Raw genomic sequence first — 21,100 nt, 5'->3', positions numbered from 1 at the left:
AACGAAACAGCGAGGTTGTCAATCTCACCGGCTTGCTGTAACAAAGGATTAGATGTATAGTGTGGATGATGATTGTTTGCAGAAAATAGTAAAACAAATATTGCAGTAGATTGTATTCGATGTAAAGAATGGACCGGGGTCCACAGTTCACTAGAGGTGTCTCTCCCATAAGATAAATAGCATGTTGGGTGAACAAATTACAGTCGGGCAATTGACAAATAGAGAGGGCATGACCATGCACATACATGATATGATGAGTATTGTAAGATTTAATTGGTCATTACGACAAAGTACATAGACCGCTATCCAGCATGCATCTATGCCTAAAAAGTCCACCTTCAGGTTATCATCCGAACCCCTTCCAGTATTAAGTTGTAAACAACAGACAATTGCATTAAGTATGGTGCGTAATGTAATCAATAACTACATCCTTAGACATAGCATCAATGTTTTATCCCTAGTGGCAACAGCACATCCACAACCTTAGAACTTTCTGTCACTGTCCCAGATTTAATGGAGGCATGAACCCACTATCGAGCATAAATACTCCCTCTTGGAGTTAAGAGCAAAAACATGGCCAGAGCCTCTACTAATAACGGAGAGCATGCAAGATCATAAACAACACATAGGTAATAGATTGATAATCAACATAACATAGTATTCTCTATCCATCGGATCCCGACAAACACAACATATAGAATTACAGATAGATGATCTTGATCATGTTAGGCAGCTCACAAGATCCGACAATGAAGCACATAAGGAGAAGACAACCATCTAGCTACTGCTATGGACCCATAGTCCAGGGGTGAACTACTCACTCATCACTCCGGAGGCGACCATGGCGGTGAAGAGTCCTCCGGGAGATGATTCCCCTCTCCGACAGGGTGCCGGAGGCGATCTCCAGAATCCCCCGAGATGGGATTGGCGGCGGCGGCGTCTCGATGGAGTTTTCCGTATCGTGGCTCTCGGTACTGGGGGTTTCGCGACGAAGGCTTTAAGTAGGCGGAAGGGCAACGCGGGGGGCCACACGAGGGCCCCACACGCCAGGGCCGCGCGGCCAAGGGCCAGGCCGCGCCGCCCTGTTGTGTCGGCGCCTCGTGGCCCCACTTCCTTTCCCCCTCGGTCTTCTGGAAGCTTCGTGCAAAAATAGGACCCTGGGCGTTGATTTCGTCCAATTCCGAGAATATTTCCTTACTAGGATTTCTGAAACCAAAAACAGCAGAAAACAGCAACTGGCTCTTCGGCATCTCGTTAATAGGTTAGTGCTGGAAAATGCATAAATACGACATATAATGTGTATAAAACATGTAGATATCATCAATAATGTGGCATGGAACATAAGAAATCATCGATACGTCGGAGACGTATCAGCATCCCCAAGCTTAGTTCCTGCTCGTCCCGAGCAGGTAAACGATAACAAAGATAATTTCTCGAGTGACATGCCATCATAACCTTGATCATACTATTGTAAGCATATGTAATGAATGCAGCGATCAAAACAATGGTAATGACATGAGTAAACAAATGAATCATAAAGCAAAGACTTTTCATGAATAGTACTTCAAGACAAGCATCAATAAGTCTTGCATAAGAGTTAACTCATAAAGCAATAAATCAAAGTAAAGGTATTGAAGCAACACAAAGGAAGATTAAGTTTCATCGGTTGCTTTCAACTTGTAACATGTATATCTCATGGATAATTGTCAACATAGAGTAATATAACAAGTGCAATATGCAAGTATGTAGGAATCAATGCACAGTTCACACAAGTGTTTGCTTCTTGAGGTGGAGAGGAATGGGTGAATTGACTCAACATAAAAGTAAAAGAATGGTCCTTCAAAGAGGAAAGCATCGATTGCTATATTTGTGCTAGAGCTTTGGTTTTGAAAACATGAAACAATCTTGTCAACGGTAGTAATAAAGCATATGTATCATGTAAATTATATCTTACAAGTTGCAAGCCTCATGCATAGTATACTAATAGTGCCCGCACCTTGTCCTAATTAGCTCGGATCACCAGGATTATCATCGCAATACACATGTTTTAACCAAGTGTCACAAAGGGGTACCTCTATGCCGCCTGTACAAAGGTCTAAGGAGAAAGCTCGCATTTGGATTTCTCGCTTTTGATTATTCTCAACTTAGACATCCATACCGGTACAACATAGACAACAGATAATGGACTCCTCTTTTATGCATAAGCATGTAGCAACAATTAATGTTCTCATATGAGATTGAGGATATATGTCCAAAACTGAAACTTCCACCATGATTCATGGCTTTAGTTAGCGGCCCAATGTTCTTCTCTAACAATATGCATGCTCTAACCATTAAAATGAGTGGTAAATCTCCCTTACTTCAGACAAGACGGACATGCATAGCAACTCACATGATATTCAACAAAGAGTTGATGGCGTCCCCAGAAACATGGTTATCGCACAACAAGCAACTTAATAAGAGATAAAGTGCATAAGTACATATTCAATACCACAATAGTTTTTAAGGCTATTTTGTCCCATGAGCTATATATTGCAAAGGCGAATGATGGAAATTTTAAAGATAGCACTCAAGCAATTTACCTTGGAATGGCGGAGAAATACCATGTAATAGGTAGGTATGGTGGACACAAATGGCATAGTGGTTGGCTCAAGGATTTTGGATGCATGAGAAGTATTCCCTCTCGATACAAGGTTTAGGCTAGCAAGGTTATTTGAAACAAACACAAGGATGAACCGGTGCAGCAAAACTCACATAAAAGACATATTGTAAACATTATAAGACTCTACACCGTCTTCCTTGTTGTTCAAAACTCAATACTAGAAATTATCTAGACTTTAGAGAGACCAAATATGCAAACCAAATTTAGCAAGCTCTAGGTGTTTCTTCATTAATGGGTGCAAAGTATATGATGCAAGAGCTTAAGCATGAGCACAACAATTGCCAAGTATCAAATTATTCAAGACATTTTAGAATTACTACATGTAGCATTTCCCGATTCCAACCATATAACAATTTAACGAAGAAGATTCAACCTTCGCCATGAATACTATGAGTAAAGCCTAAGGACATATTTGTCCATATGCAACAGCGGAGCATGTCTCTCTCCCACACAATGAATGCTAGGATCCATTTTATTCAAACAAAAACAAAAACAAAAACAAACCGACGCTCCAAGCAAAGCACATAAGATGTTATGGAATAAAAATATAGTTTCAGGGGAGGAACCTGATAATGTTGTCGATGAAGAAGGGGATGCCTTGGGCATCCCCAAGCTTAGACGCTTGAGTCTTCTTAATATATGCAGGGGTGAACCACCGGGGCATCCCCAAGCTTAGAGCTTTCACTCTCCTTGATCATATTGCATCATTTCCCTCTCTTAATGCTTGAAAACTTCCTCCACACCAAACTCGAAACAACTCATTAGAGGGTTAGTGCATAATAAAAATTTATATGTTCAGAGGTGACATAATCATTCTTAACACTTCTGGACATTGCATAAAGCTACTGGACATTAATGGATCAAAGAAATTCATCCAACATAGCAAAAGAGGCAATGCGAAATAAAAGGCAGAATCTGTCAAAACAGAACAGTTCGTAAAGACGAATTTTAAAATGGCACCAGACTTGCTCAAATGAAAATGCCCAAATTTAATGAAAGTTGCGTACATATCTGAGGATCACGCACGTAAATTGGCATATTTTTCTGAGCTACCTACAGAGAGGCAGGTCGAAATTCGTGACAGCAAAGAAATCTGTTACTGCGCAGTAATCCAAATCTAGTATGAACCTTACTATCAAAGACTTTACTTGGCACAACAATGCACAAAACTAAGATAAGGAGAGGTTGCTACAGTAGTAAACAACTTCCAAGACTCAAATATAAAATAAAAGTACTGTAGTAAAAACATGGGTTGTCTCCCATAAGCACTTTTCTTTAACGCCTTTCAGCTAGGCGCAGAAAGTGTGTATCAAGTATTATCAAGAGATGGAATATCGACATTACCTTGGGCTTTACCCTTACCTTTCTTGTTCTTTTTCTTACTCTTTGATTTAGGGAATATATGTATACCCCCCGATGTAGAGGTGAATTTTAGGGTGCCTTCTCCCATATCTATGACTGCTCCCAATAGTTTCAGCAGGGATCTTCCGAGTGTGATTTGTCCTGTTCCTGCACATTCAATAACAAGATAATCAATGGATATTGTTCTCCCAAGAATGGTTGTATGCACACCCGCAGCTATTCCTTTAGGAATTATAACAGATTTATCAATAAGAGTTATTCCTTCTCCCCCTTCAACGAATCCCCAAAGTTTCAAAGATTCATGAATACTCTTAGGCATTAAGCAAAATTCAGACATAATATCACAATTGGCATGAAGAGTTTGGTCACCGATAACAATTTTAATAGTAGGATCCCATAATGAAGGTTCAGAGTTCACTAAAACTTGATCAAGACGGTTATGAACATATCTATAATTTTCATTCAAGCGAGATGCACTTGTCTCAAGAGTGTTTAATCTATTATAAATGCTAATAAGGGCTGAATCAAAGTTATTAGCTGAATCATGTGATGCAACCAACTTCTTTATGGCATTAAAAGCTTGATCCCCATTGCAATGAAGGAAATCTCCTCCCACTACAGCATCCAAGGCATATCTATAGCGAATCATAAGACCAAAATAAAAATTACTAAGGAGCAAACTTAGAGTCATTTGAGGTTCAACTTTTCGATAAGAATCAAAAATTCTAGACCAAGCATCTTTAAAACTCTCCTCATCCCCTTGTTTAAAAGTGAAGACTAATTCCTCAGGTGAAGAAGTAACAGGTGCAGAACTAGACATGGTAACAAAAGTGAAATGCAAGTAACTAATTTTTTTGTGTTTTAGATATAGAGAACAAGATAGTAAATAAAGTAAAACTAGCAACTAATTTTTTTGTATTTTGATATAATGCAGCAAACAAAATAGTAAATAAAATAAAGCAAGACAAAAACAAAGTAAAGAGATTGGATTGTGGAGACTCCCCTTGCAGCGTGTCTTGATCTCCCCGGCAACGGCGCCAGAAATTTTGCTGCTGGCGTGCAGTTGACGTGGGAGATAGAAATCTTTGTGGTGTAACTTTTCTTCAGGTCCCCGGCAACGGCGCCAGAAATTTAGCTTGATACGCGTACAGCACGCGTCCGTTGGGAACCCCAAGTGGAAGGTGTGATGCGTACAGCAACAAGTTTCCCTCAGTAAGAAACCAAGGTTTATCGAACCAGTAGGAGCCAAGAAGCACGTTGAAGGTTGATGGCGGCGGGATGTAGTGCGGCGCAACACCAGGGATTCCGGCGCCAACGTGGAACCTGCACAACACAACCAAAGTACTTTGCCCCAACGAAACAGCGAGGTTGTCAATCTCACCGGCTTGCTGTAACAAAGGATTAGATGTATAGTGTGGATGATGATTGTTTGCAGAAAATAGTAAAACAAATATTGCAGTAGATTGTATTCGATGTAAAGAATGGACTGGGGTCCACAGTTCACTAGAGGTGTCTCTCCCATAAGATAAATAGCATGTTGGGTGAACAAATTACAGTCGGGCAATTGACAAATAGAGAGGGCATGACCATGCACATACATGATATGATGAGTATTGTGAGATTTAATTGGGCATTACGACAAAGTACATAGACCGCTATCCAGCATGCATCTATGCCTAAAAAGTCCACCTTCAGGTTATCATCCGAACCCCTTCCAGTATTAAGTTGTAAACAACAGACAATTGCATTAAGTATGGTGCGTAATGTAATCAATAACTACATCCTTAGACATAGCATCAATGTTTTATCCCTAGTGGCAACAGCACATCCACAACCTTAGAACTTTCTGTCACTGTCCCAGATTTAATGGAGGCATGAACCCACTATCGAGCATAAATACTCCTCTTGGAGTTAAGAGCAAAAACTTGGCCAGAGCCTCTACTAATAACGGAGAGCATGCAAGATCATAAACAACACATAGGTAATAGATTGATAATCAACATAACATAGTATTCTCTATCCATCGGATCTCGACAAACACAACATATAGAATTACAGATAGATGATCTTGATCATGTTAGGCAGCTCACAAGATCCGACAATGAAGCACATAAGGAGAAGACAACCATCTAGCTACTGCTATGGACCCATAGTCCAGGGGTGAACTACTCACTCATCACTCCGGAGGCGACCATGGCGGTGAAGAGTCCTCCGGGAGATGATTCCCCTCTCCGGCAGGGTGCCGGAGGCGATCTTCAGAATCCCCCGAGATGGGATTGGCGGCGGCGGCGTCTCAGTAAGGTTTTCCGTATCGTGGCTCTCGGTACTGGGGGTTTCGCGACGAAGTCTTTAAGTAGGCGGAAGGGCAACGCGGGGGGCCACACGAGGGCCCCACATGCCAGGGCCGCGCGGCCAAGGGCCAGGCCGCGCCGCCCTGTTGTGTCGGCGCCTCGTGGCCCCACTTCCTTTCCCCCTCGGTCTTCTGGAAGCTTCGTGCAAAAATAGGACCCTGGGCGTTGATTTCGTCCAATTCCGAGAATATTTCCTTACTAGGATTTCTGAAACCAAAAACAGCAGAAACAAAGAATCGGCTCTTCGGCATCTCGTTAATAGGTTAGTGCCGGAAAATGCATAAATACGACATATAATGTGTATAAAACATGTAGATATCATCAATAATGTGGCATGGAATATAAGAAATCATCGATACGTCGGAGACGTATCACCGGGGTCCACAGTTCACTAGTGGTGTCTTTCCCATAAGATAGCAGATGTTGGGTGAACAAATTACAGTTGGGCAATTGACAAATAAAGAAGGCATAACAATGCACATACATATATCATGATGAGTACTATGAGATTTAATCAGGGCATTACGACAAAGTACATAGACCGCCATCCAGCATGCATCTATGCCTAAAAAGTCCACCTTCAGGTTATCATCCGAACCCCCTCCAGTATTAAGTTGTAAACAACAGACAATTGCATTAAGTATGGTGCGTAATGTAATCAACACAAATATCCTTAGACAAAGCATCGATGTTTTATCCCTAGTGGCAACAGCACATCCACAACCTTAGAACCTTCTGTCACTGTCCCAGATTTAATGGAGGCATGAACCCACTATCGAGCATAAATACTCCCTCTTGGAGTCACAAGTATCAACTTGGCCAGAGCCTCTACTAGCAACGGAGAGCATGCCAGAGCCTCTTGACATAGTATTCAATATCCATCGGATCCCAACAAACACAACATGAAGGATTACAAATAGACGATCTTGATCATGATAGGCAGCTCACAAGATCGAACATGATAGCACAATGAGGAGAAGACGCCCATCTAGCTACTGCTATGGACCCATAGTCCAGGGGTGAACTACTCACACATCGATCCGGAGGCGATCATGGCGATGAAGAGACCTCCGGGAGATGATTCCCCTCTCCGGGCAAGTCTTGGAGGCGATCTCCTGAATCCCGAGATGGGATTGGCGGCCTGCTGCGTCTACTGGAAGGTTTTCCGTATCGTGGCTCTCGATGCGGGGGTTTCGCGACGGAGGCTTTAAGTAGGCGGAAGGGCGGAGTCGGGAGAGTCACGGGGGCCCCACACGCTAGGGCCGCGCGGGCCCCCTCTAGGCCGCGCCGCCCTAGTGTGGCGGCGCCCCGTGGCCCCACTTCGTCTCCCCTCCGGTCTTCTGGAAGCTTCGTGGAAAAATAGGCCCCTGGGCGTTGATTTCGTCCAATTCCGAGAATATTTCCTTACTAGGATTTCTGAAACCAAAAACAGCAGAAAACAGCAACTGGCTCTTCGGCATCTCGTCAATAGGTTAGTGCCAGAAAATGCATAATAATGACATATAATGTGTATAAAACATGTGAGTATCATCATCAAAGTAGCATGGAACATAAGAAATTATAGATACGTTTGGGACGTATCAAGCATCCCCAAGCTTAGTTCCTACTCGCCCTCGAGTAGGTAAATGATAACAAAGATAATTTCTGAAGTGACATGCTATCATAATCTTGATCAATACTATTGTAAAGCACATGAGATGAATGCAGCGATTCGAAGCAAATGAAGATAATGAGTAAACAAATGAATCATATAACAAAGACTTTTCATGAATAATACTTTCAAGACAAGCATCAATAAGACTTGCATAACAGTTAACTCATAAAGCAATAGATTCTTAGTAAAGGCATTGAAGCAACACAAAGGAAGATATAAGTTTCAGCGGTTGCTTTCAACTTCAACATATATATCTCATGGATAATTGTCAACACAAAGTAATATAACAGGTGCAATAGGTAAACATGTAAGAATCAATGCACACAGTTGATACAAGTGCTTGCTTCTGGGATAGAAAGAATAGGCAAACTGACTCAACAATAAAGTAAAAGATAGGCCCTTCGCAGAGGGAAGCATTGATTACTATATTTGTGCTAGAGCTTTTCATTTTGAAAACAAGAAACAATTTTGTCAATGGTAGTAATAAAGCATATGTGTTATGTATAAGACATCTTATAAGTTGCAAGCCTCAAGCATAGTATACTAATAGTGCTCGCACCTTGTCCTAGTTAGCTTGGGTTAACACGGATTATCATTGCATAACATATGTTTCAACCAAGTGTCACAAAGGGGTACCTCTATGCCGCCTGTACAAGGGTCTAAGGAGAAGGTTCGCATTGGATTTCTCGCTTTTGATCATTCTCAACTTAGACATCCATACCGGGACAACATAGACAACAGATAATGGACTCCTCTTTTAATGCTTAAGCATTTAACAACAGATAATATTCTCATAAGAGATTGAGGATTAGCTGTCCACACTGAAACTTCCACCATGAATCATGGCTTTAGTTAGCGGCCCAATGTTCTTCTCTAACAGTATGCATACTCAAACCATTTGATTGTGAAAACCGCCCTTACTTCAGACAAGACGAACATGCATAGCAACTCACATGATATTCAACAAAGGTAAAAGAGTTGATGGCGTCCCCAGAAAACATGGTTACCGCTCAACAAGCAACTTACTAAGAAATAAGACACATAAGTACATATTCTTCACCACGATAGTTTTTAAGCTATTTTGTCCCATGAGCTATATATTGTAAAGGTAAAGAATAGAAATTTTAAAGGTAGCACTCAAGTAATGTACTTTGGAATGGCGGAGAAATACCATGTGGTAGGTAGGTATGGTGGACACAAATGGCATAGTATTTGGCTCAAGGATTTGGATGCACGAGAAGAATTCCTCTCAATACAAGGCTAGGCTAGCAAGGTTGTTTGAAGCAAACTCAAGTATGAAATGGTGCAGAAAGACTCACATATAAACATATTGTAAGCATTATAAGACTTTACATCGTCTCCTTGTTGTTCAAACACCTCAACCAGAAAATATCTAGACTTAGAGAGAACAATCATGCAAACCAAATTTTAACATGCTCTATGTAGTTATTCATTAATGGGTACAAGGTACATGATGCAAGAGCTTAAACATGATCTATATGAGCACAACAATTGCCAAGTATCACATTATTCAAGACATTATACCATTTACCACATGCGGAATTTTCCGTTTCCAACCATATAACAATGAATGAAATAGTTCAAATTTCGCAATGAACATTAAAGATAAAGCTAAGAACATATGTGTTCATACGAAACAGCGGAGCGTGTCTCTCTCCCACACAAAGAATGCTAGGATCCGATTTATTCAAACAAAAACAAAAACAAACAGACGCTCCAAGTAAAGCACATAAGATGTGACTGAATAAAAATATAGTTTCACTAGAGGAACCTGATAATGTTGTCGATGAAGAAGGGGATGCCTTGGGCATCCCCAAGCTTAGACGCTTGAGTCTTCTTAAAATATGCAGGGATGAACCACAGGGGCATCCCCAAGCTTAGACTTTTCACTCTTCTTGATCATATTGTATCATCCTCCTCTCTTGACCCTTGAAAACTTCCTCCACACCAAACTCAAAACAAACTCATTAGAGGGTTAGTGCATAATCAAAAATTCACATATTCAGAGGTGACATAATCATTCTTAACACTTCTGGACATTGCACAAAGCTACTGAAAGTTAATGGAACAAAGAAATCCATCGAACATAGCAAAACAGGCAATGCGAAATAAAAGGCAGAATCTGTCAAAACAGAACAGTCCGTAAAGACGAATTTTAAAGTGGCACCAGACTTGCTCAGATGAAAATTCTCAAATTGAAAGAAAGTTGCGTACATATCTGAGGATCACGCACGTAAATTTGCAGATTTTTCTGAGTTACCTACAGAGAATTCTGCCCAGATTCGTGACAGCAAGAAATCTGTTTCTGCGCAGTAATCCAAATCTAGTATTGACTTTACTATCAAAGACTTTACTTGGCACAACAATGCAATAAAATAAAGATAAGGAGAGGTTGCTACAGTAGTAAACAACTTCCAAGACTCAAATATAAAACAAAGTGCAGTAGTAAAATAATGGGTTGTCTCCCATAAGCGCTTTTTCTTTAACGCCTTTCAGCTAGGCGCAGAAAGTGTGTATCAAGTATTATCAAGAGACGAAGCATCAACATCATAATTTGTTCTAATAATAGAATCATAAGGTAACTTCATTCTCTTTCTAGGGAAGTGTTCCATACCTTTCTTGAGAGGAAATTGATATTTAATATTACCTTCCTTCATATCAATGGTAGCACCAACAGTTCGAAGAAAAGGTCTTCCCAATATAATGGGACAAGATGCATTGCATTCAATATCCAAGACAACAAAATCAACGGGGACAAGGTTATTGTTAACCATAATACGAACATTATAAATCCTCCCCAAAGGTTGCTTTTTAACATTATCAGCAAGATTAACATCCAAATAACAATTTTTCAATTGTGGCAAGTCAAGCATATCATAAATTTTCTTAGGCATAACAGAAATACTTGCACCAAGATCACATAAAGCATTACAATCAAAATCATTGACCCTCATCTTAATGATGGGCTCCCAACCATCTTCTAACTTCCTAGGAATAGAAGTTTCAAGTTTTAGTTTATCTTCTCTAGCTTTTATGAGAGCATTTGTAATATGTTTTGTAAAGGCCAAATTTATAGCACTAGCATTGGGACTTTTAGCAAGCTTTTGTAAAAAAATTATAACTTCAGAGATGTGACAATCATCAAAGTCTAAACCATTATGATCTACAGCAATGGGATCATTGTCCCCAATGTTGGAAAAAATTTCAGCAGTTTTATCACAAGCAGTTTCAGCAGTTTTGGCAGTTTCAGGTAATTTTGCACGCTTTGCACTAGGAGTAGAAACATTGCCAACACCAATTATTTTACCATTGATAGTAGGAGGTGTAGCAACATGTAAAGCATTATCATTACTAGCGGTGGTAATAGTCCAAACTTTAGCTACATTGTTCTCTTTAGCTAGTTTTTCATTTTCTTCTCTATCCCACCTAGCATGCAATTCAGCCATCAATCTTATATTCTCATTAATTCTAACTTGGATGGCATTTGCTGTAGTAACAATCTTATTTTCATTATCCTTATTAGGCATGACTTTCAATTTTAAAAGATCAACATCAGAGGCAAGTCTATCAACCTTAGAAGCAAGAATATCAATTTTATCGAGCTTTTCCTCAACAGATTTGTTAAAAGCAGTTTGTGTACTAATAAATTCTTTAAGCATGGCTTCAAGACCAGGGGGTACACTTCTATTATTGTTGTAAGAGTTCCCATAAGAATTACCATAACCATTACTATTAGCAGAAGGATATGGCCTATAGTTGCTACCAGAATTATTCCTATAAGCATTGTTGTTGAAATTATTATTTTTAATGAAGTTCACATCAACATTTTCTTCTTGAGAAACCAATGAAGCTAAAGGAACATTATTTGGATCAACATTAGATCTACCATTCACAAGCATAGACATAATCACATCAATCTTATCACTCAAGGAGGAGGTTTCTTCGACAGAATTTACCTTCTTACCTTGTGGAGCTCTTTCCGTGTGCCATTCAGAGTAATTGACCATCATATCATCAAGAAGCTTTGTAGCCGCCCCCAAGGTAATGGACATAAAGGTACCTCCAGCAGCTGAATCCAATAGGTTCCGCGAAGAAAAATTCAGTCCTGCATAGAAGGTTTGGATGATCATCCAAGTAGTCAGTCCATGGGTTGGGCAATTCTTTACCAAAGATTTCATTCTCTCCCATGCTTGAGCAACATGTTCATTATCTAATTGCTTAAAATTCATTATGCTACTTCTCAAAGATATAATTTTAGCGGGAGGATAATATCTACCAATAAAAGCATCTTTACATTTAGTCCATGAATCAATACTATTCTTAGGCAAAGATAGCAACCAATCTTTAGCTCTTCCTCTTAATGAGAACGGAAACAATTTAAGTTTTATAATATCACCATCCACATCCTTATACTTTTGCATTTCACATAGTTCAACAAAATTATTAAGATGGGCAGCAGCATCATCAGAACTAACACCAGAAAATTGCTCTCTCATAACCAGATTCAGTAAAGCAGGTTTAATTTCAAAGAATTCTGCTGTAGTAGCAGGTGGAGCAATAGGTGTGCATAGGAAATCATTATTATTAGTGTTTGTGAAGTCACACAACTTAGTGTTTTCAGGAGTATTCATTTTAGCAGTAGTAAATAAAGCAAACTAGATAAAGTAAATGCAAGTAACTAAATTTTTTGTGTTTTTGATATGGAGAACAAGACAGTAAATAAAGTAAAACTAGCAACTAATTTTTTGTGTTTTGTTTAAGTGCAGCAAACAAAGTAGTAAATAAAATAAAGCAAGACAAAAACAAAGTAAAGAGATTGGAAGTGGAGACTCCCCTTGCAGCGTGTCTTGATCTCCCCGGCAACGGCGCCAGAAATTTGCTTGATGCGTGTAGTTGACACGTCCGTTGGGAACCCCAAGAGGAAGGTGTGATGTGCACAGTAGCAAGTTTCCCTTATTAAGAAACCAAGGTTTAATCGAACCAGTAGGAGTCAAGAAGCACATTGAAGGTTGATGGCGGAGGAGTGTAGTGCGGCGCAACACCAGGGATTCCGGCGCCAACATGGAACCTACACAACACAATCACAGAACTTTGCCCCAACGTAACAGCGAGTGTCGTGGTATCGTCACGGCATATGCCATAGGGTGGCTAATCGAAGTGGTTCCTGAGGGATCTCACGGCGGTATCCGGAAGCGGGTATGGGCACGAGCGACACGGCGACGTACCCAGGTTCGAGGCCCTCCGGTGGAGGTAAAACCTCTACTCCTGCTATGAGTGTATATGATGATCACACAGTACAGTGGTGCTCCTAGAGCTGTGTCCGGCTGGCCCTGAGAGGCTAAGGAAGACGATGGTCTCTCTCACAGGGCAGCTCTGTAGGTAGGTGAAAGCAATAAATGATCGATCCCCCTCGCACTAGAGGGGGTAGTGCGGCTTATATAGGCACCGGCACTTTACATATAAGACCCTATAGTTTACTGGCCGGCTGGGCCGGCTTCGGCTTCCGCTCCTTCCCGAGGCGGTGACGTCAGGAGTGGTTGAGCATCGTGGCCTGTCCCATCCGGCTGCCACGGTCAGCGGTATGGAGGAGGTGTCCCTGTCGCCGTCAGCCACTGTAGCCAGTACGGATCGTCGTAAGCCCTGACGGCCTGTCCATCGCGCGGCACTATTGCTCCACAGTGCCCCGCGCTTTACGGAAGATGGAGTCAGCGTGGACTTTAGGAACCCGGATCACCAACCCGGTTCCTTCCAGTGCAAGACTCGCCAGCCTCGAGTCGGTCTGAGGTACAAACCCCAGTCGGATATGGCTTGTAGAAGCCGGCCCAGCTACAGCATTGGTGGCCGTAGCCAGGCCGACTAGGACCTAGAGCCAGCCGGCTTCCGGACCAGCCGGCCACGGCGCCAGCCGGCTGCTCCTCAGCCGGCCTTTGCCGCGAGCCGGCCAGCGGCCAGCCGGCTGCTCCGCGTCCATTGCCCTATCCGGGGTCTTCCCCCCGACATTAGCCCCCGAAGCTGGCAAGGTCCTGCGTTTAGAAGGACCTAGGCAGGTTTTCCCGGCTTCTCGAATATATTAGACGGCACTTGGAGGGGCCGACTGAGAATTTCCATTCAGCCGGCTGCGCCCTCATCCGGCACGTTCCTGCCGGCTGCTTCCCAGCCGGCCGCTTTTTACACTTGTACAGTTTTTGCTTTCTTGCAAGATCTGACGGCGCCTCCGCCTTGCTGATGAATTTTGGCTCGAGTGGAACTTTTGGTCCGGCTCTGGCTTGCGGCGCGCCGGAGTCTCCGCCGCCTCGGGTCCTGCGCCCGACTTGACGGGTCTGACGCCTGGCCCGGTGGTCGGTTCGTCTGGTCACATCAATGTTCCCCCGGATCCGGTGCGGTAGTGGGCGACGTGGTGTGGCCGTTTTCGGTAACCGTCGTGGACGTGGGAGGAGTTACGGCGCAGTTACGGCGCAGTAAATCCGGCGACGTGGGAGGAGTTACGGCCCACGACCGCCACTTGGAGGCCAACCGCCCGCGTCGGGTGGCTATAAATGCCGCGGGGGGGCGCCTCGAGGCGGCCACTTGCCATTTCTTCTTCCTCGCACTCTTGCTCCCATCGCTATCCTCTGCGCGCTCGAGCTCGCTGCTGCTCCGGCGAACATCTTCCGCTGGCGAACTCCGGCGGGCGAATCTCCACCGATCCGCCGCCGCCACCCCGCCAATCCGGCGCCACGGGGCCGCGCGTCTCGACGGAGCGTCCTCAGCCGCCGCTGTCGCCGCCGCGATCGCAAGGTTCTTCCTCGCCGTTCAGCCTCTCCTGGTCATCTTCTTCCTCGACCTCGGCAATGGCGTCCCCCAGTGGATCGTGGAGGGGCTCCTACATGCGGGAGGACGACATCGAGCGCCTGGTACGCCTCCGGCGAGTCCCGCAGTCGGTCATCACGCGGGTGCCCGGCGAGGAGACGGAGCCCGAGCCGAGGAACGGCGAGCGCGTCGTCTTCGGCGCGCACCTCGACCGCGGGCTGGGTCTGCCGGCTTCGCCGTTCTTCCGGCAATTCCTCGACCACTTCGGCCTTCAGCCGCACCACCTGCCGGCCAACGCGTGCGTCCTCCTGAGCTGCTTCGTAGCGTTCATGGAGGCTTACGCCGGCTTGTGGCCCGACATCGACTTCTGGAGCCGGCTCTTCTTCTTGAAGGCGCAGACCAACGACGGCCGCCTGCAAGCCTGCGGCGCCGCCTCGATCTACACCCGGCCTGGTACGCCTTTCCCCAAGATCCCCACCGTCGACTCGGTGAAGAACTGGCAAATGTCGTTCTTCTACGTGCGCAACGAGGGGGAGCTCGTCGACCGGATCAACCTGCCGGAGTTCAATCTGGCTCCTCCAGTCGGCCGGATCAACTGGAGCCACAACGCCCGCTCGACGGACCAGAACGCCGAGGTGAACCTGCTCTGGGATCTCCTGGCGACAGCCACCGCCGGCGGGCTGACTGCCGAAGATCTTCTTTGCACCATCGCCGAGCGCCGGGTGCTGCCGCTCCAGATGCGCACCCACAAGATCGGGCACATGTCCGGCCGGTTCGATCCGAACCGGACGTCCAAGGTGCCGCTCACCAAGGCCCAGGTGGCCAGCCGGGTGAACCACATCACCAAGGCGAACCTGGCGGAGGATCGGAGCTACGGGCTGGTGCCCCGCGACAGAACCATCCACCGGCGCGGGTAAGCTTCGTGTCTTTGCCATTTTCCGGCTTGCGGCTGCGAGGCCGACTTCCTTTTTCTTCTGCCGACTTCCGGCTATGCTCATGTTTTTCTGTCTTTCTAGGTTTTTGAGCGCCAGAACGCCGAGGACGGCGACCTGGCGACGAAGAGGTGGACGCCGGATCTCGTCGATCCGGCTGACCAAGCCGGCGACCATGCCGGCGACGACGACCTGCCGCAGGCGCCTGATCTAGGCGGCCAGGGGGAGCACAATCCGCCCCCTTCACCAGAGCACCAGGAGGAGGAGGAGCCGGCGACGTCCGGCACGGGGCCAATCCCCGCCGTGCCTCTGCGCACGAGGCCGCCAAGCGCCACGGCGACTTCGGCGCCCAAGGGCACGAAGAGAGCCGGCTCCACCGCCGCCGCGGAGTCGAGGGCGAAGAAACAGCGCCGGCATCAGCCGAAGAAGGTCCCGGAGCAAGCCGGGTGAGCTCTCTCTCTTTTTCTTGTTTGATTCCTTTTCTTTCCTTACTTTTGTGCTTATTATCTTTCTGTTTATCCGGCTAGGGCCCCTATCAAGTTTGCCCAGGGCGGCGGCTCCCGGCAAGCTCCACGCGTGGTGTCGCCGCTTCCGCGCCAGAGGAGGGAGCAGACGCCACAGCCTTCCTCGCGCGCACCTACGCCGCCGCCGCCGCCTGCGACAGGGGCGTCTTCCTTTGCCGTGCCGCTGGCCTCCGCGCCCGATCGCGGCATGCGGGTCGAACCAACGCGGCAGCCGACGCTGGACGACATGTTCCCGCGCCGGACGCCTCTTACGGACCCAGCCGCTGGGGCCGGGCGGGGCATGCCGCCTTCAGCCGGGGCCGGAGCCGGCGGGGCTGCTCCTAGGGCGGCGGCGGCAGGGCCGCGCCGCTCGCGGCCGGAGCCGGCAGCAGGCCCACCGTGGTGGAGTTGGACGAGAGTCCGGAGGGCGCCTGGGCGCCGGAGACAATCGGGCCGGCTGGGCCATCCGCTGCGCCGAGCGACCCCGCCGCCGCAGTCGACGAGGGACGAGCCGACCAGGCAGGAGCCGGCGAGGGACGAGCCGGCGCGCACGGAGGGCGCCGACTCGCGCGCGCTGGTGAGGACGGAGGGCGCAGCGGGCCCGTCTGAGGGCCTTCATGTGGCCAAGGGTGCCCGGCTGGTGGCTGTGCCGTCCGCCTCCGACTCCAGCTTCGGCTCGGCAGGAACTATGGAGAAGGCATGGCACCAGGCGAACTCCTGCGAGGTACTCAGCCGGGAGGGGCAGCCTGGCACGGCGCCCATGAAGATGCTTTTCTCCGGCTATCGCGCCAGCCTCAAGACCAAGGCCGCCGAGACCCTTGCCCAGCTGGCGACGCTGGAGGATGCCGAGAAGGTGTGTTTTCTTTTCTTTTGCAATTTTCTTGTCCTGGTAGCCCTCCGAGACGTGGGCCGGCTGCCTGAAGCCAGTCCAGGTTTCGTCTAAGCAACTGATTATTTCAGACGGTTGAGGAGCGGCGCACCTTCTTGTACAACCAGGTGGTGACCAGCTACCACAAGGCTAAGATCGAGCGAGCCGGCTTGGCTCGCGAGCTGGAGGCTGTCAAGGGTAAGCTCTATGCTTCTTTCGACTTGATGTCTTGTTTCTTTTTTAATCTTGGTTGGCTGACATTTCTTTCCGGCCGCCTCGCAGTTGAGGCCGCCAAGGTCCCGCAGCTGGAGTCGGATCTCCGAGCCGCTCGCGCGCAGTGCGCCGAGAGCGAGGAGGCGGGCCGATCTGCCGCAGGCAAGCTCAAGCTGGCTGAGCAGGAGCTGACGCGGCTGCGCCTGCTGGAGCAGAACCATCTCACCGAGCTCAACTCCCTCAGGACGGCGGAGAAGGCGAAGGTGGACGATCTGAGCCGGCGGCTGACGGAGGTGGAGAAGCAGCGGCTTGCGCTGCAGGAGGAGGTCACCGCCAAGTCCACAGAGCTGACGGCCACCGCCAAACGTTGGACCGACGATTTCAGCGCGCTTGATCGCGGCTTGGCGGGTGAGTGCATCTTTATGTTCCTTCCCTTTGCCGGCTTTCGGCTGTCGACTGCCGACTTTCATTGGTAGCCGGCAGCAGAAACTTCTTATTTCTTCGCTACCCTCATCTTCGGGCTGGCGGCAGTCGGTTCTTGCCGGCTGCCGCCAGGCCTTTCCTTTTGGTTTAGGACTTCGAAAATTTGCATTTTTCAGCTTATTTCGGCTTTGATGGTTTCTGACTTGCTTCTTCTTCTTGCAGCGGCCTTCCCGGAGACGCAGGAGGCGGCTTTGGCAGCCGTTGGCGTCGCGCGCGATTCCAGGAGGCGGGAAACCGGCGAGGGCAGCTCGGAGTACTTCTCCATGGAGGACCATCTGGCGTCCATGGCTGCCCGCATCGAGCCCGTCACCAAGCTCGGCTGGGAGCTGCGGAAGGCGGCCGAAGAGCTGGTGCCCATGCTGTGGCCTGGGGAGGCGGCGCCGCAAGACATCTCCGGCCTCATCTCCTCGATGGAGCAGGCGCCGGACCGCTTCCTCGACTGGAAAGAGTCGGCCACGCGCGCCGGTGCCGATATGGCGCTGTCCTTCGTCCTCTCCTGGTACAACGAGGTGGACCTGGGGCAGCTTGAGTTCCGGCGAGCCGGCGTGGAGGACAAGCTCCCAGCCGACTTCAAGGCCGCCCGCCTTGCTCGAGCCAGCACCATCGCCGACTTCGTCGACAAGACGCTCTTCGTCGCGGACCCGAACCCTCCTCCATCCGATGGAGAATACCTGGATGATGAGGAGGCGGAAGGTGTGCCTGAGGACGACCCGGCCGCCGGCTCCACTGATGCCCCTCCGGCTTAGATTTCCTGCTTTTCAGTTGTTCTTTTGCAAGACAATTTATTAAATCCCCGGGATGCCGGGTGCAGATGTAAGACAATATTATCGCCTTTTAATTATGCCACACTTTAATGTGTTTGTTAACCAATTATGTGCCGAGTTGCTTTCTTTCGACTCGTTCGCTTTTTCCCATCCGCCCCACTCTTTGGCTGTGCCCTTGCCGGTCGTACGTCCGACTTGCGGTCCGTCGCCGGATCAAGAGCGGGCCGCTGGGTGAGGCCGATAGTATTTCAGTCGAACGAGCTGAATTTGGCAATCCGGCACTTATAGGAAAAGTTGCAAGTCAACTCGCTTTTACTCTTTCCCTTAGTCGTTTTTCGCGTGCCGGCTCCCTAGGCCTTACTCCCGCCAGCCGGACAGCCGGGTTGCGGTCTGTAGCTGGTCGGAAGCCGGCTGTCGGAAACCGGATCACGTTACTGAGCCGACCGCGTGAGAGGGTTCAAGCCAATTGGCGAAACAAGGTAAAGTATGCGAAAAACTTGTCGGAAACGGCGCTCTTGGCGCAAGCTTTTTCATAACTCACAAAGGGGATACAAGGGATACATACATTCCTGCTCTCATGCGTAAAATGGGCGGAGTAACCTGACATTCCAGGGACGTTTAGTCTCCTCGTCAGCCTTGTCCGGCTTGTTTTTCTTAGCCTCTTGGGCATCTATGAGATAGTAGGAATCATTGCCTACCGCCTTGCTCACGATGAAGGGACCCTCCCATGGGGATGACAGTTTATGCTGTCCGGCTGTCCGCTGGATCAGCCGGAGCACTAGGTCTCCTTCTCGGAATGCTAAGGGCTGGACCTTCCGGCTGTGATAGCGTCGGAGGCTTTGCTGGTAGATGGTAGATCTAGACTCAGCCAGCAGCCGGGCCTCTTCGACCAGGTCGACTCCATCTTCGCGAGCTTCTTTGGCTTCGGCTTCTGTGTAGAGCTTGATCCTTGGCGCGTCGTGCTCGATATCAGTCGGCAGGACGGCTTCGGCCCCGTATACGAGGAAAAATGGTGTGAAGCCGACTGAGCGATTTGTCGTTGTGCGCAGGCTCCACAGCACACTGGGCAATTCTTCAATCCAGCAGCCGGCTGCTCGCTCGAGCGGCTCCACCAGCCGGGGCCGGATGCCGGCTAGGACTAAGCCGTTAGCCTTTTCCACTTGTCCGTTGGACTCTGGGTGTGCCACAGAAGATAGGGCCATCCGGATTCCCATTTCCCCGCAATAGCGAGAGAAGATGCCTTGGGAGATGTTGGTGCCGTTGTCGGTGATGATGGTGTGGGGGTAGCCGAATCTCACAATGATTTCCTTGAGGAATGTGACGGCTGTGGATCCGTCCAGTTTCTTGATTGGCTTGGCTTCGATCCACTTGGTGAATTTATCAATCATCACCAAGAGATGTGTCATGCCGCCTCGCGCTGTTCTGAATGGGCCCACCATATCCAAGCCCCATACGGCAAATGGCCATGTGATGGGGATGGTTTTCAAGGCGGTAGCCGGCTGGTGTCGTTGCTTTGCGAAGCGGTGACAGCCGTTGCACTTCTTCACCAAATCTTCTCGCGTCTCGAGCGCAATCGGCCGGCCAAAAAGCCGTGCCGGAAGGCTTTGGCCACTATGGCTCTGGATGAGGCGTGATGTCCGCACTCTCCTTGATGGATTTCCCGTAGGAGTTCAATCCCTTCAGCCGGCTCGACGCACCGCTGGAACACCCCACTTACGCTGCGTTTGTACAGCTGGTGGTTGATGATGGTGTAGGCCTTGGCCCTTCTCTCAATCTGCCTGGCCTGGACTCTATCATCAGGCAGCACACCGTCGGTGAGGTAGGAGAGGAATTCTTGTGCCCATGAAGGTACGCATCTTATCTCGAATACGCTGACCAACAGGGCCTCCTGCGTGGGAGCTTCCGGATTCGACTGCATGGTCGCCGGGTCCGGCTTGCTAGCCGGCGGGTTCGGCTTGCTAGCCCCCGAGTTTGGCGATGAAGCCCCCGGGTTGGACTGAGAAGTCCCCGGGTTCGGCATGCTAGCCGGCGGGTTTGGCTTGTTAGCCCCCGACTTGGGCGATGAAGCCCCCGGGTTGGACTGAGCAGCCCCCGGGTCAGCCGGCACGAATATTGAATCCGAGTCCGGTGACGGTATGATGGACGGCTTCTTGAGAACCGCCAAGGCGACACCCGGCGGGATGGCTTGCCGGGTTGAGCCAATCTTGGATAAGGCATCAGCCGCCTCGTTGTTTGCTCGTGGCACGTGGTGGAATTCGCAGCCGTCGAAGAAGCCGGATAGCTGCTGGACATGGAAGCGGTACGAGGCCATATTGGCGTCCTTCGCGTCCCAGTCGCCAGATGCTTGCTGTATGACCAAGTCGGAGTCGCCGAAGCAAAGTATGCGACGCACGCCAATCTCCTTGGCCAGCTTCAGCCCATGAATGAGCGCTTCATATTCCGCCACATTGTTGGATGCGGCGAAGTGGATCTGCAGGACGTAGTCCAGCCGGTCTCCC

The 21,100-nt window shown here is 48.2% G+C and overlaps 1 protein-coding gene across 1 annotated transcript; it reads left to right on the top strand.

The window, feature by feature from the left end:
- The first annotated feature begins 16,961 nt into the window (after positions 1–16,961).
- On the top strand, positions 16,962–18,692 carry LOC127298179 (uncharacterized). Its single transcript, XM_051328109.2, has 4 exons — positions 16,962–17,127; positions 17,235–17,340; positions 17,425–17,763; positions 18,001–18,692. Exons 1-4 carry the CDS (start codon positions 16,963–16,965, stop codon positions 18,582–18,584), a joined length of 1,194 nt encoding a protein of 397 aa, XP_051184069.2. The 5' UTR covers position 16,962; the 3' UTR covers positions 18,585–18,692.
- The last annotated feature ends 2,408 nt before the right edge of the window (positions 18,693–21,100 follow it).

Source organism: Lolium perenne, chromosome 7 (assembly GCF_019359855.2).
Source record: "Lolium perenne isolate Kyuss_39 chromosome 7, Kyuss_2.0, whole genome shotgun sequence".
Lineage (NCBI taxonomy): Eukaryota > Viridiplantae > Streptophyta > Magnoliopsida > Poales > Poaceae > Lolium > Lolium perenne.
This window is presented reverse-complemented; position numbering and strand designations above follow the sequence as displayed.